Below are 27,713 nucleotides of genomic sequence, written 5' to 3'. Positions count from 1 at the left end.
GGTTCATATTTTATCAATGTAGGTTAGGTTCGATTAAGATTTGCTTTCCGTTGATGTTGATACATTCGATGTTTACCTCAACTTGGGTGATCTTGAAGGACACGGGAAGGTAGATAGACATTTGGGTGAGAACTAAACCAAAACTCTGACATTGTTTTTACATTGGATATTTTGGTTGTGCTTTTAGATGGTTGAAATTTAACCAACTTTTGGCTGTCTTTATGAGTGTGCGAATATAGGTTGTGATCTCATTGATCAACATCTCAACCAAATATTGCCCAATTATCCACGTTGAAATGATGTGGTGTGTGCAGTGGGATGCCCCCTGGGTGCAGCTAAGTCACCCTTACGAGGGTGCGGTCCACACCCCAAAATCACTTGGAATGTACAGTTCCAGTTACAACACTATCAGGTTGTTATCTGATCAGTCGCTACTATTCATAGGCTCATACTTTTTATTCATTATGTTGGTAAATGCGGCAATAGTAACAAATCGTCTTATATTTTTTGGTGCATTTGACAATTATTCAGTCGACATCCAGTGACTTCCTATTAGCAACTCTTCAACAACAATTTATTTGAACTTTATATCTAAATTCTGTAAAGGGTGAGTTGTGTAACCATGCTGCTGTGCTGCCAGTGCTGCAGTGTTTCTGCTGAGTGTGTCCTCCTGTGGCCTAGACAAGAGGCAGAGTAGGAAGTCAAGCTCTCCTCCACTTGTCTCTCGCTCACTCACTCTCCATGGCTGTGTTTACAATACACATACCATGCCTCTGGCTGCTGAGCTCTAGAGTTTCAGTAAAAAGGCCTGGAATAGACTGTGTGTGTGTGTACATGTGTATGGGCGTGTGTGTGTACAGGCGTGTGTGTGTACAGGCGTGTGTGTGTACAGGCGTGTACACACACACGTGTGTGTGTACATGTGTATGGGCGTGTGTGTACAGGCGTGTGTGTGTACAGGCGTGTGTGTGTACAGGCGTGTGTGTGCACAGGTGTGTGTGTGCACAGGTGTGTGTGTGTGTACAGGTGTGTGTGTGTGTACAGGTGTGTGTGTGTGTGTGTGTGTGCGTGTGTGTGTGTGTGTGTGTGTGTGTGTGTGTGTGTGTGTGTGTGTGTGTGTGTGTGTGTGTGTGTGTGTGTGTGTGTGTGTGTGTGTGTGTGTGTGTGTGTGTGTACAGGTGTGTGTGTGTGTACAGGTGTGTGTGTGTACAGGTGTGTGTGTGTGTGTGTATAGGTGCGTGTGTGTGTGTGTGTGTGTGTGTGTGTGTGTGTGTGTGTGTGTGTGTGTGTGTGTGTGTGTGTGCGCGCGTGCGTGCGTGCGTGCGTGCGTGCGTGCGTGTGTACATGTGTGTGTGTGTAGGGGCTTGTATGTGATTGTGAATCCAAACTTTGGGCTGTTTATGTTTGCCATCCCCTGGGTATTTTGGGTAGCACTGCCATGCTGCTCCCTTATTGGATAATAAGATGAAGTAGAACGCTGACACACCGCGCTCTTATTGCATAATGAGAGGAAGTTAGACTCTGATATGACATTCACTCTTCACTCTTGTCTTCTTTCATCTGGCTTCAATTGGGGCTTTTTGTTTTCTTCCTCCCTGTGATTGAAAGAGTTTTTTTTAGAAAGAAGGAGAGCGGGAAAGATAGACTACTTTTATTAACAATGAACCGTTCATGTCACCAGAACGTCCAGGGATGTTTATCTGTGTGAATCGGAGCATCTTAAAGTGGCTCAATGCCACAGACTCTAAAAGAAAAGCCAAACCTTCCAAGGAAAGTCCCAGCCGCAAGTTCGATTGTTGACAACCATCGATACTGTATGTTAAAACTGTTATTCCAACAGAGCGGGCATAGTGTATGTTCATTTACAGGTGACTTTCATGAGAGCAATATTTTCTAGAAAGGACTACAAAGGGAAACCCAGACGCGAGCTGCCCAGTGACGTGAGCCTACCAGAAGAGCTAAATGCCCTTTATGCTCGAGTCAAGGCAAGCAACACTGAAGCATGCACGAGAGCACCAGCTGTTCTGGATGACTGTGTGATAACGCTCTCGATAGCCGATGTGAGCAAGACCTCGTAAAGAGGGCATGACAAAACCTTTTCCCCCTCAGGAGACTGAAAAGATTTGGCATGGGTCCCCAGATCCTCAAAAGGTTATACGGCTGCACCATCGAGAACATCCTGACCGGTTGCATCACCGCCTGGTATGGCAACTGCTCAGCATCTGACCATAAGGTGCTACAGAGTTAGTGCGTATGGCCCAGTACATCACTGGGGCCAAGCTTCCTGCCATAGGCGGTGTCAGAGGAAAGCCCAGACAATTGTCAGAGACTCCAGCCACCCTAGTCATAGACTGTTTTCTCTGCTACTGCACGGAAAGCGGTACCGGAGTGCCAAGTCTAGGACCAAAAGGCTCCTTATCATTTTTTACCACCAAGCCATAAGAATGCTGGATAATTAATCAAATGGCCACCGGACTATTTACTTTGACCCCCCCATTTGTTTTGTACACTGCTGCCACTCGCTGTTTATTATCTATGCATAGTCCCTTCACCCCTACCTACATGTACAAATTACCTCAACTAACCTATACCCCCGCACACTGACTCGGTACCGGTACCCCCTGTATATCGCCTCGTTATTGTTATTTTATTGTGTTACTTTTTATCATTTTTAAACTTTAGTTTATTTGGTAAATATTAGTAAATTATTAATAAACTCTTCTTGAACTGCACTGTTGGGCTAAGCCCCTTTTTTTTCAATTTCCCGCCTGAATGACGTGCCCAAAGTAAACTGCCTGTTGCTCAGGCCCTGAAGCCAGGATATGCATATAATTGGTAGCATTGGATTTGAAACACTCTGAAGTTTCTAAAACTGTTAAAGTAATGTCTGTGAGTATAACAGAACTGATGTGGCAGGCAAAAACACGAGGATAATCCATCCGGAAATTCATTTTTTTTTGTTTTTGAGGCACATGCCATTCCAATGCTTGTCTATGGGATATTCAAAGGAATTTCTCCCAGATTGCAGTTCCTATGGCTTCCACTAGATGTCAACAGTCTTTTGAAAGGGTTTCAGGCTTGTTTGTTGAAAAATTTGTTAGAAGTTATAGTTTTTCAAGGTGGGTCTCATTTGGACTGTAGTATTGTGGAGCGAGTGGATGAGGGCGCGCACTTCGTTATTTATCTCCGGTATTGAACATACTACATTCGATCTTAAATTGTATCATTTATTTACATATTAGGGTACCTGACGATTGATTAGAAACTTTGTTTAACTTGTTTGGACGTAGTTTACCGGTAACCTTTGGGATTCCTTTGTCTGCATGTTGAACGAGTGGAACGGGTGGATTACTGAATCAAATGCGCCAACTAAACTGACTTTTTTGAGATACAAAGAAGGACTTTATCGAACAAAACAACAATTTTTTTTTGTGTAGCTGGAACCCTTGGGATAGCAAACAGAGGAAGATCTTCAAAGGTAAGTGATTTATTTTATCGCTATTTCTGATTTTTGTGACGCCTCTGCTGGTTTGGGAAATGTTTTTTTTATGCTGGTGTATATGGGGCGCTGTCCTCAGATAATCGCATGGTATGCTTTCACCGTAAAGCCTTTTTGAAAGCTGATAAAGCGGTTCGATTAACAAGAAGTTAAGCTTTTAAACGATGTAAGACACACATTTTCATGAATGTTTAATATTACGATTTTTGTATTTTGAATTTAGCGCGCTGCAATTTCACCGGATGTTGTCGAGGTGAGGCGCTAGCAAATCAAATCAAATCCAATCAAATGTATTTATATAGCCCTTCGTACATCTGCTGATATCTCAAAGTGCTGTACAGAAACCCAGCCTAAAACCCCAAACAGCAAGCAATGCATGTGTAGAAGCACGGTGGCTAGGAAAAACTCCCTAGAAAGGCCAAAACCTAGGAAGAAACCTAGAGAGGAACCAGGCTATGTGGGGTGGCCAGTCCTCTTCTGGCTGTGCCGGGTGGAGATTATAACAGAACATGGCCAAGATGTTCAAATGTTCATAAATGACCAGCATGGTCGAATAATAATAAGGCAGAACAGTTGAAACTGGAGCAGCAGCACGGCCAGGTGGACTGGGGACAGCAAGGAGTCATCATGTCAGGTAGTCCTGGGGCATGGTCCTAGGGCTCAGGTCCTCCGAGAGAGAGAAAGAAAGAGAGCATGAGAGAACACACTTAAATTCACACAGGACACCGAATAGGACAGGAGAAGTACTCCAGATATAACAAACGGACCCTAGCCCCCGGACACATAAACTACTGCAGCATAAATACTGGAGGCTGAGACAGGAGGGGTCAGGAGACACTGTGGCCCCATCCGAGGACACCCCCGGACAGGGCCAAACAGGAGCCCCAAGAGGCATACTGAAAAGCTCCCAGGATGCAATTCCTATGGCTTCCACAGGGTGTCAGCAATCTATGTCCAAGGTTTGAGGCTTGTAACTTCCAAAACTAATAAGAAATCTCAGTTTTAGTATAGGGACACAGTCTTGGAAATTCGTGTTTGCGCATTCCATGAAGACAGGACACACCGCATTGGTTTCCTATTGAACATACTTCTTTCTGTAAGAAATATTATTGTTTGATTACATTTTAGGGTATCTGAGGAGTAGATAGAAACAGATTTTGACTTGTTGAAACAAAGTTTAGGGGTAGAGTTTTGTCAGTGGCTGTGTGTGAAAATTAGATACACTATATATACAAAACTATGTGGACACCCCTTCAAATTAGTGGATTCGGTTGTTTTAGCCACACCCGTTTCTGACAGGTGTATACAATTGAGCACACAGACATTCAATCTCCACAGACAAACATTGGTAGTAGAATGGCCTTACTGAAGAGCTCAGTGACTTTCAACGTGGCACCATCATAGGATGCCACCTTTCCAACAAGTCAGTTCTTCAAATTTCTGCCATGTTTGATCTGCCCCGGTCAGCTGTACATGCTGTTATTGTGAAGTGGAAATGTCTAAGAGCAACAGCAGCCCAGCCACAAAGTGGTAGGCCACACAAGCTCACAGAACAGGACCGCCGAATGCTGAAATGCGTAGCACAAACAAATCGTCTGTCCTCGGTTGCAACACTCACCACCGCGTTCCAAACTGCCTCTGGAAGTAACATCAGCACAGGAACTGTTCGCCTGGAGCTTAATGAAATGGGTTTACATGGCTGAGAAACCACACACAAGCCTAAGATCAGCATATGCAATGTCAAGTGTCGGCTGGAGTGGTGTAAAGCTTGTCGCCATTGGACGCTGGAGTAGTGGAAACGTGTTCTCTGTGATGAATCACGCCTCACCATCTGGCCGTTCTTTGAACTTTGTGGCAACAGTTTGGGGAAGGCCCTTTCCTGTTTCAGCATTACAATGCTCCCGTGCACAATGTGGGGTCCATACAAAAATGGTTTGTCGAGATTGGTTTGGAAGAACTTGACTGGCTGCACAGGTCCCTGACCTCAACCCCAACGAACACCTTAAGGATGAATTGGAACACTGACTGCAAGCCAAGCCTAATTGCCCAACATCAGTGCCCAACCTCACTAATGCTCTTGTAGCTGAATGGAAGCAAGTCTGCACAGCAATGTTCCTACATCAAGTGGAAAGCCTTCCCAGAAGAGTGGAGGCTGTTATAGCAGCAAATGGGGGACCAACTCCATATTAATGCCCATGATTTTGGAATGTGATGTTCGGCTAGCAGGTATCCACATACTTTTGGTACTGTAGTGTACGTCTCTGCCCTGCCATGTGCTGTATTACAGTGGAGAGAATTATGCCAGTAACAATTTTCACCTCATTAACCTCCTCCAGTCCTTCCCCCATCGGTAGTAAATTATCCCTAGTGTGGATGGGTTTCAAATACTGTACTTTGGCATGTAAATAGCCCCCCAAACATCTGTGTTTTTTTATGAGAGTCAGAGCAAGAGAAAAAGTGTGTTTGAGTGTGCCCCTCCTCATAGTGGATTCATTCCCACAGCTCTGTGGTGCAGATAGAATTTGACATATATTTTAATCTCAAAAACACAAAAGTCCCAGCACAGCAGTCTAATGTGTGTGTGTGTGTGTGTGTGTGTGTGTGTGTGTGTGTGTGTGTGTGTGTGTGTGTGTGTGTGTGTGTGTGTGTGTGTGTGTGTGTGTGTGTGTGTGTGTGTGTGTGTGTGTGTGTGTGTGTGTGTGTGTGTGAGAAATAAGGTCAGAAAGACAGGGGTCTAGGGCCTGTAGATCACAGGATCTACAGGCTCAAGACAGTCCAGACCATGCGCGGAGCCATGAGTGGATAGGACCTACCACTGTGGCACCATGGTCCTGGGCTGAATGACTCAAACCCATTGCGCTGACTAGACCACATAGTCATGGCGGCGGCCCTGTGCCTGGAAAACCGTTAACTTACAGTGGACATAACAAGACCCAAGATCATAAACGTCGTGTTCCTTTTACTTCTCCCTGGAAATATTATTGATATTCATAGTCTCTGAGTAGTCATAGAAAGTCCCTCGGTAATTCACCAGCCAGCGTGATAACCAGTGTCGGTTGGCTTGAGCGGATGTACTTATCCAGAATGAACACTGACGCTAGATGATGCTGTTGTACAAAGGCTTCTCACTCAATAGTATTTTCTGTAATTTATGGATGTTTGTTACTGGCTAAAATTAAGATAACATAAAGGCTAATGAATATGCTTAGGGAATGAGGGATGCCTAGTCAGTTGTACAACTGAATGCATTCAAGTGAAATGTGTCTTCCGCATTTAACCCAACCCTTCTCAATCAGAGAGGTGGGGGGCTGCCATAATCGACATCCACGTCTTCGGCGCCTGGGGAACAGTGGGTTAACTGCCTTGCTCTGGGGCAGAACGACAGATTTGTACCTTGTCAGCTCAGGGATTCGATCCAGTTTAAAGCTTAGGCTAATGTTTAGGCATAATGCATAATTACGGATTTTGTACTCTTAATTGGCTGAAACAATATCTAATAGATAGAACAGGCTAAATATTGAATTACCCTGTATTAATTTATATGATTAGGCTAGAGGTCAAACTGGAAATGTTAGGCGCTCTTTTAAACAGAGTGTTATAACATTGCCATGCTCTCTCCTATCCAACGTTTCTTTCCTCTCCCTCTCCCCCTTTAATAGTGTATACCTTTATATAGCCCATGCATCATTGCTACACTTGTTCCTGATCATGCGTCAAGGGATTGGGGGTAATGAAACAACTGTTTAAAACGGTCATTTGAAGCTCCTATCTATATCCTTTAGGGCAGGGATAACGACATGGTTTTAATCCGGGTACCCAGCATAGCTCAGCAGCCCCATCAAGTCATAAATTCCGTGCAATTCAAATAAGCGACATAATTTTGTCAATGGCCCTTATCTTGGATAATTATTTACTTCCCTGAGTTACCGCCCGGGAACAGATAAATACATCCCTGTCCCACCAGCGTGTTCACACCTTTAAACGGAATAACGTTGAGCAACAAAAACACATTGGACCCAGTGAAATTAGTTTCGTGTAAACACTACGGACAAACGAGAACAACCAGGAGAACACACTCTTTATTTTACACATGAATTACGCACGACAGATGAAGCAATAAAATGGTCCAGCTATCTAAGCCCATGACAAAACTTGCCCACACACAGATCATGTAACCTCGAGGTTTGCTGAATTTAAAAAGGGTGGTACCCAAGCGTGCCCGTTTTCAGAGCCCATCACGATGTAAACAGCTCCCAACAAGAGAACTATGAGGGGGATCCCCGCGCTTAAAAAGACAGAGGCGAAGACACGATATTTATGCTTTGTATGGCTTTGCGGAACAGAGACCTCTGTAAAGTACTTCGAATCAGTTCAACCTTAGTGCTCACATTTCAGGGATATTACCTTCGATTGAAAAAAAATGTAAAAGTAGTATTTCGAATTAATATATCTATTTTGTAAATGTATAATGTAGGCTAAAACGTGTGTATGCCTAATTGTGATCAATTGTATGTATACATTAGGCCTATACTTCCCACTGGGCATAGACTTCAGTTCAACGTCTAGTTTTACATTTGGTTGAGTTGTCACCTAACCGAAATTCAACGTGGAATCAACAAAACATTTCACTATGTCATTGGATTTAGGTTAAAAGTTGGTTGAAAAAAATACAATATTTCCTTATATTGATGACTTTTTGCAAATCCAATCAGTTTTTCACACTGCTTCAACCTCACCACGAGTTTTTGTTGTTGTTGAAATTAGGTGGAAATGACGTTGATTCTGCCATTTTTTTCCACAGTGGGTTGTTTATGGCTATAGCAATTCAAAGTAGTCCTAAAGATGCTTTTGAAATATACGTTTTTCATTCATAAAGGATTGTCAGTTTGAGTCCGTGTCTGTGATAGGTCCGTTGCTGGTTCTGCCTGGTCTCTGGTTGTTTTTTACTTGTTGGGGCTGTGGTGTCCAGGGGGAGGAGTGGGCCGGTTATCGGAGTGCTCCTAGGGAAGCGCATAGACAGAAGTTCGCATCAGTTTGTATTCCAATTCAGTCGGTCCAGTCTCAATAGCAGCCACACGGCAGGGGACGGACGCGCTGCCAGAACTCAGGATACACAGACAAGGTTCAACCCTCCAGAACTGCCAACACGCACCACAGCTGTAGTCCGATTTTCACCACACCAGAACTGACTCGAGGAATCTATCGAACACTAAAAAGGACACATTTATTGTATTTTTTGTTTGATTTAGTTTTTGTATTGTGTTGGTCTCAGAAGTGTTGATACGGTTGAGGGAACTTTCCAGCTTGTTTTATCATCCCTAAATCTGAAAGGTAAGACTGAGGCTCATTCACAAAATGTGTTATATTTAGGCTATCCATATGATCACTGCTTTATATACATGTTCCATGAAGTGAACTTATGATAAACCACATCGATAAAAAAAACTGTTCTATAAAGCAATAAGCTTGCGCTTTTGTAGCCTATTAAGTCTAAGCGGTTTGTGGAGCGCTTTTTGGAGACTTTTCCATAAAAAAATAAAAACAGAGAGGGACTCTCCGAATAAAGAACGCTTGCCTTTGAAACGTCTGCCAAATAGAGGGGAAGGGGTTTTGTGGTTTACAACTCCGGGAAGTTAAGGATTTCAAAACACATTTCAATCAAGCCTGGGCTCGCATGCTCTTTTAATTTGGTTCGTTTAGTTTGGCTGTATTTCACAAGGCACGGTGAATGTCGCGTGAAAAGGATGAACCTTTGAGGGAGTTGAAAAGGACACGCGGAAGGCAGTGTCCGCGCACTTGGGGCTCGGAGTCTGAGGAGCCCTGCTTTGTGCCCATAACGGAGTTCCCATGCTCTCAGGGGTGACGGAGCACCCTCTAAACCCGCCAGACGCAATTCATCAATATGCGTTCTCGCCCCCTTCTATAGTACGTGGCATAAATTCTCTTCAATGGCCCTTTTTTATAGTGGTGCTGCGGATGAACATGACACAAATGTTGGGAAAATGTTAGTCTGGTCTGGAGCGTCAGTTTTACAACAGCAGAGTTTTCGTTTTACCAATGAGCAAGCCCACGCACCTGCAAGTTGCCTACCTCTATCCTGATCTGATTCCTAACCCACACACCATCTCACATTTGGGAGCCTACACAAAATTCCCTCTTAAAATCAGGACAAAGTAGCCTACTGCTATTGAAATGTATGAAAAGTAGTAAACATAATTTCGTGTTGCATTTTTACATAATTACTTATTAATTTGTCTCTCGCGATGTTTTTAGACAGGCTACTTACTATGTTATTGTAGATAATAACATGTATTTGAGTTGATAAAAAAAAATATATATTATTGATCAAAAGTCTTATTCGTTAAAAAAATATATTTGTAGCCTATATAAAATATAGGCAATATAGACTGGGAATTTGAATAACTATTTAGTAGCAGAGAGAAGCCACACTGCCTCCCGTACTTTCTCAGGAGAATGAATAATGAACAAAAGTATGAAAATGGGAAGGTCTGTGTTGCATACCGTAACTAAACAGTGATTTGCATATGAAAACTCCGGGCTGAAATAATTCCGCCAATGTTGCTACAACATTTATGCGTCCGGAGAAGTGACGGGCTGCAGTGTATATACAGTCTCCTCACTGCCTTTGCTTTGTGCGGACCGCTGGAGTGGGATGTCACGTCCAGAGTCGTTGCTGGAAGATTAAGGCCATAGCGACAGGTGTTTTATTCCCTTCCTTAAATTATTCATCATATCCACACCCTCTCCCAGTGTCCAGGACATTCACTCTGCAAAGCCCTCATTATGCCTCCTTAGATGGACACAAGCAGAGACAGTGCCATCAGACTGGTGGACGTCTCTCTCCTGAAGAAGGGGTCTGTGCTCTCTGTCCAGCGGATACATGATTGACTCATTTCCCACGATGCTGGTCTGTGCCCTTATCGTTGATATACTGATTGGCAGAGAGTGGACGATTTCTTTCCCATTGTGCTTTTTTTGGGCTAATCTTGTGTGATCTGCCCTTAATTCACAATGACAGCAATGAATTGCACATCAGTCAGAGCTGCACCCCTAATTTGAAAGGCTCATTTGTAGCGCAGTAATAGAAACTGCCCCTGCGACCTGACATGCTCCACCATGCATCCTTCCGGGATGCAGTGCTAACTGCAGGCCTCACTCAGAAATGGACCATAAAACAGAGAGACAGAGCGAAAGGCAAGGATGGAAAATACAGTAGGCTCCCCTTTCTGAACATACTATGTTGCCAGGAGCAGCAGCATAGTCTTTGTGGGCTGATGATGATGTAGATGGTTTAGAGACAGAATGTGAGTGATAATGTAGACTTATACACACTCTGGGTGAGAGGAATTTGACAGTTTAGAAGACACACACACACATGCAAATAAACTCACATTCTGCGCAGACAAAAGTTCTGCTCCTGGACAGAGGCCCTAAACCACAGTCTCTACCAATTCATTAATGAGCTGTTCGGCTCTCCTAGTGCACCAGACCTGCTCTGGGTTTGGCTGTCCATCAGCATGGGCCCAGGTTTTTTGTGTGGTTGGTTCCATCTCAGTCTCTGTGCCCTCAGCCCTGCCTGCCTGTCTGTATCCCCATTCCCCTGGTTGGCCCTGAAGTGACAGCACATCAGTGATGGAGACTGCTACCGAAGACCTACTGACAATAAATCTGCCTTCAGAGAGGTTTTAAGAAAACACAAAGCGGCTCCAGGTCCTTTGAGCCCTGCCAGGCGTCTCTTTGGGAGGATTCCCAAATGTCTCTTTATTTGTGTTGAAATTAGTGTATTTTTCCCTCCTGTCCTGTTAATGAGCTCCATGTGGGAGCAGGCAGGAGGTTCACCCGTCCTGACAGAGAGACATGGAGCTGGGGCCGGGAGGCTGGAGGGAGGATGGAGCTGCAGATCTGGGGTTGGGGTTGGGGCTGAGGCTGCAGAAGGAGGTAGGCAGGGCGACCCAAAGAACACATTGGAGGGATGGAGAGATGGAGGGGGGATGTGGCAGTGTAAGGCATGCCTAGTATGCACACTTGCAGGTGCACATGGCCTCACGTACACAGGCAGGCAAGCACACAGACATGCACACGCACAATCTTCCTTTACATACACATGCTTATACATTCACACATGTGAGCACATTCATATACATATGCACGCAGAGGTCCTCACACACACTCCACATGGTTCTTTCATGTTGGACAGTTGGAGGGTAGGACTACTGTAGTTCCCTGTGAATGACAGGTGTAAGCTGCTTTGTTGTGCATACATGTTCGCTGTCACTCAGAAATGGCTCTATACACAGATTATATGTGCTAGTCATCAGTGTGTGCTGGCTTCACATTGACTGACTGCTGGAATATCAGCTCAATCACGCACACTGACTCACCAACTGGTAGCAAACAGCACACACACCAATAACCACAACAAACACCTGCATACTACAACCAAACTGACCATTCACAGGATGACTTCTTGAACATCTCAGTTGTTTGATGTATGGATTGATTGAGTAAATGGTTGATTGATTAGTTGATGAGATTATTCTTCACTTTGCTTTAATCTTAGTTGATGCATTTATATGAACTAGATGATTCGGTGCTATTCCAACGACTCTCCACCTGGGAAGTGATAGTATAGTTAGTCTATTGTGTTAATATTGTTATCTGGCTAAATTGTCATTCACGTAGTTCTGTTAAAGGCATGATAAAGGCACAGAGTGAACACTGCATGGTTCATGTTCTTGTTGCCATATAGGAATTCAGGTGGAACTAACTGTCATTGTAAAGTCTTATAATTTAGGTGGTTATTACATAGTTATTACTACAGGTTATACAGTTAAATTGTGACAGACATACTTATATTTCTATCATTAATTATGCATTCTGCATAAGCTGTTCAGTATTATTCACTAGGAAGAAAAACCATGCACAATGCACATCACAAAATTGAGTACATTGAGACATCAAGTTGTTTGTGATGAAGTAATGTGATTATGTGGCCCAGTTGCTAGGCTTGTGGGTTCGATTCCCATGGGGGACCAGTACAAAAACGTATGAAAATGTATGCACTCACTACTGTAAGTTGCTTTGGATAAGAGTGTCTACTAAAATGTAAAAGTCATGAATAGACCATTTCAGTTTTCATATTGAAATAAGTTGCATTTGCAAAGTATTTGAAGAAACTTGAAAACATATACCAAGCAATTATTTTTATATTCAACAAGTATGATCAGATGAACGGTTTTGTACATTATCAGACTCAAGTTACAAATGCTGGTAAACACTCAAATAGGCTTACATTTAGTCAAATTTTATTCACAAAAGTAGTGTATTGTATTAGCGGACAGATAAAGACATCTTCAGCACAGGCAATATTCGTCCCCCCCGCAGCAAAAGAATTGCAGCACCCCCACCCCTACCCCCAAACTGCTGCTTCCTGCGGCTATGCACAACTTCACATTTATTATGCATTAGGCTTTTTTCTTTAATGACCAAAAGTGCTTCAAGTTTTGAACAAAGTTCCAGTCGGAGTGAAACTGAAAAATAAATGAATATATAAATAAATAAATAAACGGCAGCAAAACAAAGTTGACACGATTGTGGCCGGCTCTGCCTTCAAATTATCCTCCCCCAAATTACGATCATACATTATCCCTCACTCTAATTAAACATTAGGCTTTATTTGTTCCAGATGCAGCTTTTTTGAAGTTTTATTTTGGTAAAGAGAGCTAACTCCATGGCCTGAGCAGTCTCATGCATGCACAACCATTCCAAATTCCAGCCTGTCTGTGCTGCTCCATACAACCACATGGCCCAGACATTAGCACAGTCAAATCCAACTATATTAATGTGAAGGTGTCATCTTTCAGTGATGGCTCATACATGGGATCTGAGTCTGGATGGAGGAACATAGCATTTAGTGGTAACGCTTCTCAGACTTGGGATACTGCAGCACTTTGACCAACTCAAACCAAAGGCATTGGTTTAAATCAGTATTACCACACGCGGTGGGCAAGTTGCTTACATTGGAAACAGCACATCAAGTGCATGTTGGGTTATGCTAAATATGTTGGCAGGCAAATCTGATGGACGATACCACACTAACCATTGAGAGAGCACATATCCCATATCGGATGACATCAGTCTGATAGTGTCATTGCGTGGGCGTAGTGCAGCAGGGACTGGGAGAGCCTCTGCGCTGTGTATTGGGGTCCCTGTAGAGCTCTGTACATACCACCTCAGCGCTGTCTTGAGTATTAATAGACATTTGTTCCGCCCGACACTTCTGAAATGGAATGAGACAAGCTGAGGAGCTAAGGATCACCTCTCTTTGAGTCAAACCTCAAAGTACCACTTAGATGGCTTTTCTCCGCCTCTCTGAAGTCTGACAGGATGATGGGAGGCTCAGCTCAGGCACAGGGGAGATGGACACACTGACAGGATGATGGGAGGCTCAGCTCAGGCACAGGGGAGATGGACACACTGACAGGATGATGGGAGGCTCAGCTCAGGCACAGGGGAGATGGACACACTGACAGGATGATGGGAGGCTCAGCTCAGGCATAGGGGAGATGGACACACTGACAGGATGATGGGAGGCTCAGCTCAGGCACAGGGGAGATGGACACACTGACAGGATGATGGGAGGCTCAGCTCAGGCATAGGGGAGATGGACACACTGACAGGATGATGGGAGGCTCAGCTCAGGCACAGGGGAGATGGACACACTGACAGGATGATGGGAGGCTCAGCTCAGGCACAGGGGAGATGGACACACTGACAGGATGATGGGAGGCTCAGCTCAGGCACAGGGGAGATGGACACACTGACAGGAGCTGTCGAGGGCTTTTTTCTGTATTGTGTTTTAAAAGGAAGATCATGTAGTAATAAAGCCATGTTTGTAGCATGGAAGCATGACCAGCTTTGGGTTCTCTGGTTTGACTTATGTCTCTCTAGAGGGAGGGAGGAGAGGAAGGAGAGAATGTCTGTTTGACAAGGACAGAAAGAGGGTGGGATAGAGATTACTGTACATGTGTGTGCGAGAGAAGAAAAAAAAGATGAGCTATATTTGTGGGAAAAAAATACACGGAGAGCGAGGGTGGAAGAGAAAGAAGGAGAGAGAAATGGAGGACAAGGACGAGAGAGAGAGAGAGGGAGAGGGGGAAAAGGGGTCATTAAAAGGACACACTCTCACTTGCAGTAAATGGCAGTAAAGTATCTGGCTAATCTGCCATCATTACCCTGATTAAATCAGCCGGGATTTGGCTTTCCCATCAGCTGCAATCAATGTGGTCAAATCAATAGACAGAGGATATCTCTGTGTTCCTGAGCCTCAGTAAGCTGCATAGACCCGTGTACTGAGTCACATCCCATAGCTGTTAGAGATATCTACTGAACAGTACACTGTAGCTACCAGTGCCAATCTTTCCCCCTCTTCTATCCCCTTAAATGAAGTTTCTTTGACCCTTCTCACACTAGCCACTGTCTTTATCTTCTCCCCCTTTCTGGTCCAAAGTGTCTTCTCTCTTTTTGTCTGCCTTCCACTCTCTTTTTGAAGAGATGGGGCCTCTCTGTCCATCTCTGTCTCTCACTTTTCTCTCTTTGGCAGCATGTTACTGGTTTCCCTTCCATTCTGAGACTTAACAGGCAAAACTGGAAACACATTTTCAAGTTCTTCTTCCAAGTATTGATTGAAAGATTTCCAATATTCACTACACTCTTAAAAAAACGTGCTATCTAGAACCTAAAAGGGTTATTCGGCAGTCCCCGTAGGAGAACCCTTTAAAGAACCCTTTTAGTTCCAGGTGGAACCCTTTTCAGTTCCATGTAGAACCCTTTTCACGGGCTTCTACATGGAACTCAAAAGAGTTCTACCTGAAACCAAAATGGGTTCTGCTATGGGGACAGTCGAAGAACCCTTTTGGAACCCTTTTTTCCAAGAGTGTACTTTGGCATTTCTAACTGTTCTGACATTCCTGCATTACTATTTTGTGTGTTACAGGAGGATGAGGCTGTGCTTGGGACCTCAGGGCTGGCCTTTGGGCCTGGCTCTGGTGCTGGGGGTTGTAGTTGGCCAGAAGCTGCCCACACGAGATGAGGGCCTGTTCCAGATGCAGATCAGAGACAAGACCCTGTTTCATGATTCCTCCGTCATCCCAGACGGCGCCGAGATCAGTGGATACTTGTTCAGGGACACACCTAAAAGGTAACGATTCCAGGTCTATAGCAATACGCAAGTTGACGTTTATTGCCATAAGCTTTGTCCTGGAGGCAGAACAGCGATTTCCCTGTAGATACGCCAGCTACAAAGTCAAAATTGGCTATATTGTAAAAATTCAACAAAGCTTTTTGGTCTTTATTTAAGGTTATGGTTAGGCATTAAGGTTAGCAGTGTGGCTAAAGTTAGGGTTAAGGTTAGGGTTAGGTTTAAAATCAGATTGTATGACTTTGTGGCTGTACTAGCTGGTGACCTTCAGAACAAGATTCATGACAAAAAACACTAACCTGCTATAAATCCACCATCATTATCAACAACCATTACCAACATGTAGGTCTACTTCTCCAAACATGTACATGTACTGTATTTCTTATCTTACCAAATACATGAGACCAGGCTGTGTTTGATCGAAAACAAACAGCATTGGAGCCTTCCCACACTAAATAGTACTGTAGGCTCTGTATAATGACTTACTGTAAGTGGATGCATTGGGAATATGGAATGCATTGTAATGGATACTAGGATGAGGAAATGCATAATAGATGAGAAAGAGATGTTCATGTAATTGAGATAATGTCTGCTAAAAGAGACTCAGGTCATTAGCACTCGGAGACAACCATAGAGTGACCATATATGATTTCAGTAGTTAAACCTGTAGTTAACCCTATCATTTACCTGGGCACTACTTCTTGTTCCTGCAGGTACTACTTTGTGGTGGAGGAGGACAACACCCCGCTGTCTGTGACGGTGACACCATGTGATGCTCCTCTGGAGTGGAAGCTCACTCTGCAGGAGCTGCCTGATGAGGCCAGCGGAGAGGGATCAGGTAAACACCGATTAGACTATATATACAAAAGTATGTGAATACCCCTTAAAAGTAGTGGATTCGGCTATTTCAGCCACACCTGTTGTTGACTGGTGTATAAAATTCGAGCACACAGACATGCAATCTCCATTGATGAACATTGGCAGTAGACTTTCAACGTGGCACCGTCATAGGATGTCACCTTTCCAACAAGTCAGTTCTTCAAATTTCTGCCATGCTAGAGCTGCCCCGGTCAACTGTAAGTGCCGTTACTGTGAAGTGGAAACGTAAAGGAGCAAAAACGGCTCAGCCGCGAAGTGGTAGGCCGCACAAGCTCACAGAATGGGCCCGCCGAGTGCTGAAGCGCGTAGTGCGTAAAAACCGTCTGTCCTCGGGTGCAACACTCAGTTCTTAGTTCCAAACTGCCTCTGGAAGCAACGTCAGCATAATAACTGTTTGTCGGGAGCTTCCATGGCTGAGCAGCCGCACACAAGACTAAGATCCCCTTGTGCAATGTCAAGCGTCAACAGGAGTTGTGTAAAGCTCACTGCCATTGGACTCTGGAGCAGTGGAAACGCGTTCTCTGGACTGATTAATCATGCTTCACCATCTGGCAGTCCTGACGAACAAATCTGCGTTTGGCGGATACCAGGAGAACACTACCTGCCCCAATGCATAGTGCCAACTGTAAAGTTGGGTGGAGGAGGAATAATGGTCTGGGGTTGTTTTTCATGGTTCGGGCCCCTTAGTTCCAGTGAAGGGAAATCTTAACACTACAGCATACAATGACATTCTAGACGATTCTGTGCTTCCAACTTTGTGGCAACAGTTTGAGAAAGGGCCTTTCCTATTTCTGCATGACAATGCCCCCTTGTGCACAAAGCGAGGTCCATACAGAAGTAGTTTGTCGAGAACGGTGTGGAAGAACTTGACTGGCCTGCACAGAGCCATGACCTCTATCCCATCGAACACCTCTAACCCATCAGTGCCCGACCTCACAAATGCTTTTGTGGCTTAATGGAAACAAGTCCCTGCAGCAATGTTCCAAGATCTAGTAGAATGCCTACCCAGAAGAGTGGAGGCTGTTTTTGCAGCACAGGGGGGGGACCAACACCATATTAATGCCCATGATTTTGGAATGAGATGTTCAATGAGCAGGTGTCCACCTACCTTTGGTAATGTAGTGTCTATGGGAATTCATATAAATATGATTTATGGAACTATTAGCTAATGTAAATGGGACTATTACTGAAATGTAATTAAGATGTAAAACATGCAATATATGATTAAGGTACAACAAATACATAAACAATAATTTCAGAAATGCATCAGGATGAACAGTAACAAGCATTAACATTTGATTGATGTGGTTTTGAATAAAATTGGAAAGCCACTCTACATTTTGTTATGGTTGGGCAGCGTTGGTGGTCTGCTATTTTGCTATGGTTGTGGTATGGTTATTAACTAACACAGTGTATGAACTGACCACACTTGATGTCTGGATTGACCACACCTGATGTCTGTAGCCTGTGAAAAGGGCACAGAGCCCTGAATAGGAGAGACTGCCCTTGGCTGGTTGGCTGGCTGGTTGGCTCATTAGCTGGTTGGCTGGTTGGTTGGCTCATTAGCTGGTTGGCTGGTTGGTTGGCTCATTAGCTGGTTGGCTGGTTGGTTGGCTCATTAGCTGGTTGGCTGGTTGGTTGGCTCATTAGCTGGTTGGCTGGTTGGTTGGCTCATTAGCTGGTTGGCTGGTTGGTTGGCTCATTAGCTGGTTGGCTGGTTGGTTGGCTCATTAGCTGGTTGGCTGGTTGGTTGGCTCATTAGCTGGTTGGCTGGTTGGTTGGCTCATTAGCTGGTTGGCTGGCTGGCAGACAAATACAGTGTATAAGTAAAGAGTTTAGAATGTGATTAAGCCTTCTACATGAATCCCCCATAACATCTGTAGATAGATAGGTACAATAATCCCCTTGTCCACTACTAACATATACTCCTTTGCCCTTCAAATTGAATAACCCCCCCCCCTCTCTCTCTCTCTCTCTCTCTCTCTCTCTCTCTCTCCCACCCTCCCCTCTCATTCACACACACTCAGACTATCTCTCTCCATCTGGACAGTGTCTTTGAAACACAAAAAATCAATCAACTCCCTCAAGCCCAGTCCCATTAGAGCACAGACATGGACTGCAGCGGTGGTTTTAGAGTGTACATATGTGAGGGTGTGAAAGTACATGTATGCACGTGTATGACTATGTGTATGCACGTGTATGAGTATGTGTATGCACGTGTATGACTATGCGTATGCACGTGTATGACTATGTGTATGCACGTGTATGACTATGTGTATGCACGTGTATGACTATGCGTATGCACGTGTATGACTATGTGTATGCACGTGTATGACTATGTGTATGCACGTGTATGACTATGTGTATGCACGTGTATGACTATTTGTACGCACGTGTATGACTATGCGTATGCACGTGTATGACTATGCGCATGCACGTGTATGACTATGCGTATGCACGTGTATGACTATGCGTATGCACGTGTATGACTATGCGTATGCACGTGTATGACTATGCGTATGCACGTGTATGACTATGCGTATGCACGTGTATGACTATGCGTATGCAAGTGTATGACTATGCGTATGCACGTGTATGACTATGTGTATGCACGTGTATGACTATGCGTATGCACGTGTATGACTATGCGTATGCACGTGTGTCTCTGCCAATTAATAAATGGGCTTTTTGCCTGATACTACCTACTTTTTTGATGTTAACTGTCCTAATATATTACAGAATAGAGACTAAATACTGTAACACAGTAATGAGCTACATATTTGCTACACATGGCATCTTACCGTAGACCAAGGAGCCATTCACATATAGGTAGAAGGTGATGTATGTGCACGAGTTTCCAGTGAACACTGTAAATACACAAATGCACAACTTCTCTATCTATTCATCTGTTTACTCCTCTGTTTGCTGAATGTCTCAGCCTCAGATTGGATCTTTTATCATTCCTTTAGAACACCGTTCAGCCCACTCTTTGGATGACAAACATAATATTATGGTTCTAAGCACAACTGAAATAAGGGCTGGGCCTCTTTGTAGCAGAACTTCCCAGGAAGGGCCAAGTGAATATTGGCCTGTGATCTTTTGGGATGTTTAGAGATGTTTAGAGTGAAAGTATGGCTGCTGACTCATAAGGGGCTAATTGTCTGGCTCGGAGATTGCCTCGCCATGACCTCACCAGGATCAACACTTTAAATGGGTAATTATTTGCCACCTATGGAAATGATTTTACTTCAAGGACCAAACATAAAAAACAAAAACATTAGGGGATGTTAACAAAAAATATCTCAGGAGATGATGTGGTTGCTGTGATATGAAAATAAGTCATGTTAAGTCTTCCTGTGTCTCTGTGTGTTTTCCAGGTAAGCCAGAGCCCCTGGACCAGCAGAATCAGCAGCAGGTGACAGTGGATGAGGCCACAGAGCTCTTCTCCTACAAGGGGAATGATGTGGAGTCTTATGTGGCTACGAGCTCTCCCTCCGGCCTCTACCAACTGGAGATGCTCTCCACAGAGAAGGACAGCAACTTCAAGGTGTATGCCACCACCACCCCAGAGTCTGACCAACCCTACCCCGAGCTGCCCTACGATCCCCGGGTGGACGTCACTGCCCTGGGCCGTACCACTGTCACTCTGGCCTGGAAGCCCACCCCGACGGGCCTTCTAATGGGCCAGCCCGTCCAGTACTGTGTTGTCATCAACAAGGAGCACAACTTCAAAAGTCTGTGTGCTGCCGAAGCTAAGATCAGCGCTGACGATGCCTTCATGGCCGTTCCAAAGCCAGGCCGGGACTTCAGCCCCTTTGACTTTGCCCACTTTGGCTTTGTCCGCTCAGACAATGACTTTAACAAGGACCGAGGTCTCACCAGCAACAAGATCTCCCGCTCCTACACAGCCAAGCCCAAGGCCTCGGACATTCAAAAAGTCTGCATCGGGAACAAGAACATCTTCACCGTGTCGGACCTGAAGCCGGACACTCAGTACTACTTTGACGTATTCGCTGTGAACTCTGCCACCAACACCAGCACCGCCTACGTGGGCACGTTCGCCCGCACTAAGGAGGAGGCTCAGCAGAAAACGGTGGAGCTGAAGGATGGCAAGGTGTCTGATGTCTTCATCAAGAGGAAGGGCAGTAAGATCCTACGCTTCGCTCCGGTCTCCTCTCATCAGAGGGTCACTCTGTTTGTACACGCCTGTCTGGACTCTGTCCAGGTGCAGGTGAGGCGTGACGGCAAGTTGCTGCTCTCCCAGAATGTGGAAGGGGTACGACAGTTCCAGCTGCGGGGGAAGCCTAAGGCCAAGTACCTGATCCGTCTGCGAGGCAGCAGGAAGGGAGCGTCCACCCTGAAGGTGCTGGCCACCACAAAGCCCAGCAGCAAGCAGCCCTTCCCCTCGCTTCCCGAGGACACGCGCATCAAGGCTTTTGACAAGCTGCGTACCTGCTCCACTGCCACTGTGGCCTGGCTGGGAACGCAGGACCGCAACAAGTTCTGCGTCTACAAAAAAGAGGTGTCCGAGAGCTACGGCGAGGAGCAGCGGCGGCGTGAGCAGAACCAGTGTGCCGGGCCCGAGACACGGAGGAAGTCAGAGAAGGTCCTCTGCAAGTACTTCCACAGCCCTAACCTGCAGAAGGCCGTTACCACGGAAACCATCACAGGGCTAGAGCCGGGCAAGACCTACCTGCTGGACGTTTATGTTGTGGGCCACAGCGGTCACTCAGTCAAATACCAGAGCAAACTGGTGAAAACAAGGAAATACTGCTAAAAGACTGCATAGAATAAATCTATTATAAATATATATATTAAAAAAGTTTTATTTAACTCTAAGTGATATTCTACTAAGGAGTGAATACAGACTGACTACTCACACAGCTGATGGGCCTGGCAGAGACTGAACTGTTTGTAGAGATATCAACCTGTATATTTATGTTTACATTTCATTGTTGGCACGTTTTTGGGCGATCCATAGCGAGGTGCTCTGTTGCCTTTGCTTGGGGACCTAGCATCTCGTTGCCAACAGGGAGACCTCCGAGCTTCAGAAAAGAGACTGTTTCATCTTGTGTGTTTCTTTGTTGCTGCATGACTCTTGTGTTTGTCAAAATGGTTTGTTCCTTCAGTTTCAATTCCCGTTGACCCGCAGAGATACAATAGCTACCGGCCTTGTATAGTTCTCTCATTGCTTTATTCACATTTAGGATAGATTCAATTATTTTATACTTCTTTGCCTCTTTTGGTTTGATTGTTTGATTTATTGCTAATGATGACTATTACATTTATGAGGAAGTAATTCAAAATCTATGAGGAAATTGTCATTGTGGAGACATTCCCTTGTGCATCTCAGCCAGGGTACACTCTAGAGCCCGTCTGTAAATGTGTTCTGTGCTGGAGGTCTGTGTTATCACTGTATCACTGTGTTTGTCACATGTACAGAGTTGTCCTGCCAATATTCATGTACATAAACACTAAATATAGAACAAGTAATCCCTGTGTCACCCTGGGTGTCATGTTCTTCTGTGGGCAAGTTAACGTCACATGGATAGATGCGGTTTGTCAGACCAGCAGTATATCAGCAGAAAGGAGGATATATAGTGTTTATCGATTTTACGTTAGTCCTGCGGTGTGTCCTCGTAAGCATAACATGATCGTTGACATAAACGATTACTGACATGTAAGATCATTTTAGTATGGACATGATGCATCAGACGAATGGGACAGACGGAGTGAATTATTTGGAGGAACGTATTTGAATGATGGTAAATGTTGTTTTATTGCCGGTGTCAAAAGTTCTCAAAGGTACACGTGTAGGATCTTAATTTGATAAAACTGTTGCCGGAGAACTTTCCTGCAATGCAGTATATGAGGTTTAAAAAGGCTTCTGTAGTTTGTAATTTCCACTTAGAAATTTCAGACTTGATTTTCCTTAACAAAAAAAAATATCAGCCTCTACAAAAATGTCCATGAATTATAATCCACATAATGATTTTGTATTTATTTTATTTCACCTTTATTTAACCAGGTAGGCCAGTTGAGAACAAGTTCTCATTTACAACTACGACCTGGCCAGGATAAAGCAAAGCAGTGCGACAAAAACAACAACACAGAGTTACACATGGAATAAACAAACGTACAGTCAATAATACAGTAGGAAATGTGTATACACTGTGTGCAAATGAAGTAAGGAGGTAAGGCAATAAATAGGCCATAGTTTACCTGTTGTTAAACTGTCTCAAATTAAGATCCTACATCTGCAGTGTCTACACAGGTACAAAGTACAACTTATGTCACATTAGTGTCTGCAATCATTTAGTTTTCATGTGTTTTCAGATGTAGGGTAACACAGTTTTAACCACACTTACAGTATACTTGCCACATGTAAGAGACGAATAGGAGTTCAACATGCACTGACTGACACAGACCTGATCACACACATCCACACGTTTTAATTAAGAATGGTCACAAGTGAGTGGAGAAGTCGTCTCTGTTGTGGCCAAGTCAAACAGCTGTTCCTTGTGAGTCTCCATGTTTCCATCACAACCTGATCCTGAGCAGCAACGCTCCGATTCACTACCACAACTCCCTGTCAATCAAACGGCCTCATTCAGAGGAAGTGCGGGGGAGGCTCCACCTGGCTTACATTAACCTGCTGTTGCCCTGGAATAATGTGGAGGAGCTCCCAGAGAGCTGTGGGAATGTCATGGACAGGCCTGTAAACTCCTACTAATAAAGCCAGTAGGTAGGGACTGCTAGAGCTATGGCCTGGGGGTCAACAGAGTCATGAATAAGGTCTGAATGGGAGTAGATGGGTTTTTAAAGAAGCCAAGGCACTCCTTCATTCTTTCTGTACTAGTCACTCAGGAGGCATAAGCCTGAAACAAATATAAACACTCACACTTTGTTATTGATATTCACACAGACACATACAGGCACAAACCACAAAGTAAGACACAGCCAGATGCAGGCACAAACCACAAAGACACACAGACACATGCACGCACAAACCACAAAGACACACAGACACATACACGCACAAACCACAAAGACACACAGACACGCAGGCACAAACAAACCACAAAGACACACAGACACATACAGGCACATACAGGCACAAACCACAAAGTAAGACACAGACAGATGCAGGCACAAACCACAAAGACACACAGACACATGCAGGCACAAACCACAAAGACACACAGACACATACAGGCACAAACCACAAAGACACACAGACACATGCACGCACAAACCACAAAGACACACAGACACATACAGGCACAAACCACAAAGACACACAGACACATACAGGCACAAACCACAAAGTAAGACACAGACAGATACAGGCACAAACCACAAAGACACACAGACACATACAGGCACAAACCACAAAGTAAGACACAGACACATACAGGCACAAACCACAAAGTAAGACACAGACAGATACAGGCACAAACCACAAAGACACACAGACACATGCAGGCACAAACCACAAAGTAAGACACAGACAGATACAGGCACAAACCACAAAGACACACAGACAAATGCAGGCACAAACCACAAAGACACACAGACAAATGCACGCACAAACCACAAAGTAAGACACACAGAAAAGCCTCTGTTCTGGAGCTCACCCTCTGGTGGGCTGTGTGTGTTTGTTTTCTAACACGGTAATGATCGAGGAGTTTTGATCTGTGCTTTACATATATATACAGCTGAATGTGGAGTGGAGACAGACATCCATGACCCTGCAGGAGTGGTGGAATGGCGAGACTTGTGCGCCAGAGACCCAGCTTGGATCACTGGCCAGGGTTAGCATGACTCGCCTGCCCTTCAAATTCACTACCCTGGTGTGGGAAGTTTGCTTGTCCAGTGTGAACCATCGCAAACTGCTATGGAGCAACAGTCAGAGTAACGACCAATGGACTGATAGTTGAGCACAAATGCAGCAGGGACAGACACTATTATATATTGTCAGAGACACAATTGCTATGGGAAGTATTATGCTAGATGTACAGTGCATCCTGCTACTGACCCCAGAGCTCAGTGACACTTGCAAAGAGTTTGAAGAAGAAACGGTCGCTAGTGTGGCAGGCATGCATACAGGCCCAGAGAGACAGAACCCCCATGCACCACACACATACATAGACACACTAACACACAGCCTCTGTTTATGACACTCTCATGAAATTTTAAACTAAAGAAGACCACAGAGCGCTTCTCAGAGATGATAATCCCTTTGGCAGAGAAAGCAGTGAAACCGTAGACACTCTGATGACTATCATACGCTTTGTGGAGCAGAATGAGGCTAAGGCACCTTGGCTACTATGGGAAAAAAGATGTGGATTTAGTCAGACATTTCAGCTCCACACAACCTCCATCTACAAACCCCAGCTGAAGGACTCAACCAACGCATGGCTGCTGTGATAATACACTAACACTGAATTCACTGTTTAACTGCCAGTCATTTACCATCTAGGAGTGTGTGTGTGTGTTTTAGTGTGTCTATGTATGTGTGCAATGTGTACTAAGTCTATGTTGGTTTTGTGTATACGTATGAATGCACATGATTTTTCCTTGTTGTGTATGATTGTGCGTGTGTGTGTGTGTGATTGTAATACATGAACATGAAAGCAAACATGTGATTGTGTACTCTTATTACAGTATGAATGCCCTGTCCCTAGTAGGACCCTCATAGGGGTGGTCCCTCAGTTCTCTGGTGCTCATAAAATCACTCCTAAGTGCCTGTAATTTCTCACGCTTCATCAGTACTGTAATCTCTGTAGACTCCCTCAGAAGAACATGCTATAACAGGGTACGTTGGGGACCAGGGGTTGACAAACAAAAACATCATTAATCCAGTGACCTCGGAGCTGCAGGAAATGGTTTGCTGGCTGTTTGACGACGGACTTGAAATAGGGGGTTGGGGTGGTGGGGGGACTGGGGAGGCTTGTGAAACATGAAACAAAAGGTGGCCTGGCCCCTAAACCTACAGTATCAGGTTTGGGTTTTTCAACAAATGCACAGACATTTGGAAAATCCTGTATGGAACCATTTGTGTGTTTGCCAAACTGAGGTTTCCCTGTAGTGAAAATATTTACTTAGAAAAAAAGAAACTCTGAAAGTATTTATTTCAGTGCAATCCTCTGCCATGTCCTAAATGTGGGTTATGTGCTTTTTGGCACTCTGAAGCACCGTTGGCAGCACAGTGAGCGAATGGTTGGATCCAAAGTTCCATGGCTCAATAATCTTTGGGTTCTAAGTCCTGGTCCTGTTGTCGTGTTAGTGATCCTCTGTTTTTTGAATGAACCTTTATAATGTTCGGATACAGGGTCTGACACGGCCTTGTTTCTGATCTAACCTGAATATAACCTGAATCTAGCAGATAAATTAAACGTTGTTGCCACCTAGTGAATAAGGTACATCAACATAAGACCTAATGAAAAGCTCAACAAAATATGTCTGATTGTGTGTGTGGTCACTGGTCAACAGTAGGAGACCAGGGTTGTTCTGGATCACCTAGAGGTTAGTCAAGCTGAGTGAAAGTTAATGGGGTAGCGGGTCTATAGAGGGCATGGGGGAGAAAGAGGTCATGGCCTTTAATCGTCTCGGTCCTGACTCCCCAGACCATGGCGCTGACAGGGAGGTCAGGAGGGGACAGGAGGGGTAGAGGGGCTGGGGGCACACAACGACCGTCTCAGTCCTCTTGTCACTCCCGTCATCCAATAGGTCCACCTAGACTTCCTACTGGCACTTCCATAGGCCTGTTCTTATATAATGTCAATGGGTCTTAGAGCACCACTGCAACATGACGCATGGCTACTGGTTAGACAACCTCTAATACAGAGGTGAACTGAGAAACAAATACACAAACAGACATGGAGAAACAGATAAGAATTTGAAAGAATATGAAGATGAGTTACTTCAGGTCTGGTGTGATACCTAGGATTTGGACGATGGAGTCCAGAGTGCTGAGTCTTAAACAACTGTACCTACCTATGGAAACTCATTCCCTTTTCAAAGAAAGAGAGCATAGATTAATGCCAGTTCATTGACTTTTCAGAAAACAAGAACATTATGACTTTAAGGCTCTGTGGTAACCAAGCCAACCCATACTGGTCATGTGAACCAGTCAGAGTGGAACGCAGAGCCATAATGCCGTAGGAAGTCATTAAGATAAGCAAGAGTTACAAACACAGTAAACAACACTATCACAATGCGGACACAATGCTGATTAGAGAGAAAGGAGATTTGTTCAAGGTCTGCATCCAACAACATACACAGTCCTTCAGACAGACAATACACACGAACAGACACAGTGTACCTGAATACTTGATAACACTAATCTCTGTTGTGCAGGGTGAAAGTCAACCAATCGAGGTGGGTGATGTATTTCTCCCTCATTAACAGTCAGAGATTGAGTTTGAAAAGCCGCATAATGTATTTTTGTATACTCTCTCATCCAGCATTCACGTGTGAAGTTACTAAGACTGTGTGAAGTCCTCCTGCAAAGATGGTTTCTAAATACATAAAGGTATACTTTTTAGTTAATTCATCATACTCTGACCTAGATAGGAAGATCGCAAGGCTGCTGGCCCACACGGCATCCCAAGCCGTGTTCTCAGAGCATGTGCAGACCAGCTGGTTGGAGTGTTTACGGACATATTCAATCTCTCCCTATCCCAGTCTGTCCCCCACTTGCTTCAATATGCCCACCAGTGTTCCTGTACTCAAGAAAGCGAAATTAATGACTATCGCCCTGTAGCACTCACTTCTGTTATCATGAAGTGCTATGAGAGGCTAGTGAAGGATCATATCACCTCCACCTTACCCGACAAACTAGACCCACTACAATTTGCATACCGCCCCAACAAATAAACGGATGACCCAATCGCCATTGCATTGCATACTGCCCTATACCATCTGGACAAGAGGAATACCTATGTAAGAATACTGTTCATTGACTACAGCTCAGCCTTCAACACCATAGTGTCCTCCAAGCACATCACTAAGCTCGGGGCCCTAGGTTTGTACACCGCCCTATGCAACTGGGTTCTGGACTTCCTGACGGCCCGACCCAAGCTAGTGAAGGTAGGCAACAACACCTCCACT

At 44.6% G+C, this 27,713-nt stretch overlaps 1 protein-coding gene across 1 annotated transcript; it reads left to right on the top strand.

The window, feature by feature from the left end:
• Positions 1-8,370: 8,370 nt before the first annotated feature.
• On the top strand, positions 8,371-22,091 carry LOC118392215 (protein NDNF). The gene is made up of 4 exons (XM_035783957.2): positions 8,371-8,830; positions 15,516-15,719; positions 16,433-16,557; positions 19,976-22,091. The coding sequence occupies exons 2-4, from the start codon at positions 15,520-15,522 to the stop codon at positions 21,373-21,375; spliced, it is 1,725 nt and encodes a 574-aa protein (XP_035639850.1). The 5' UTR covers positions 8,371-8,830; positions 15,516-15,519; the 3' UTR covers positions 21,376-22,091.
• Positions 22,092-27,713: the final 5,622 nt, after the last annotated feature.

Source organism: Oncorhynchus keta, chromosome 1 (assembly GCF_023373465.1).
Source record: "Oncorhynchus keta strain PuntledgeMale-10-30-2019 chromosome 1, Oket_V2, whole genome shotgun sequence".
NCBI classification, from domain to species: Eukaryota; Metazoa; Chordata; class Actinopteri; order Salmoniformes; family Salmonidae; genus Oncorhynchus; species Oncorhynchus keta.
Note: the sequence above shows the minus strand (reverse complement) of the source record. Positions and strands in the feature narration are given on the sequence as shown.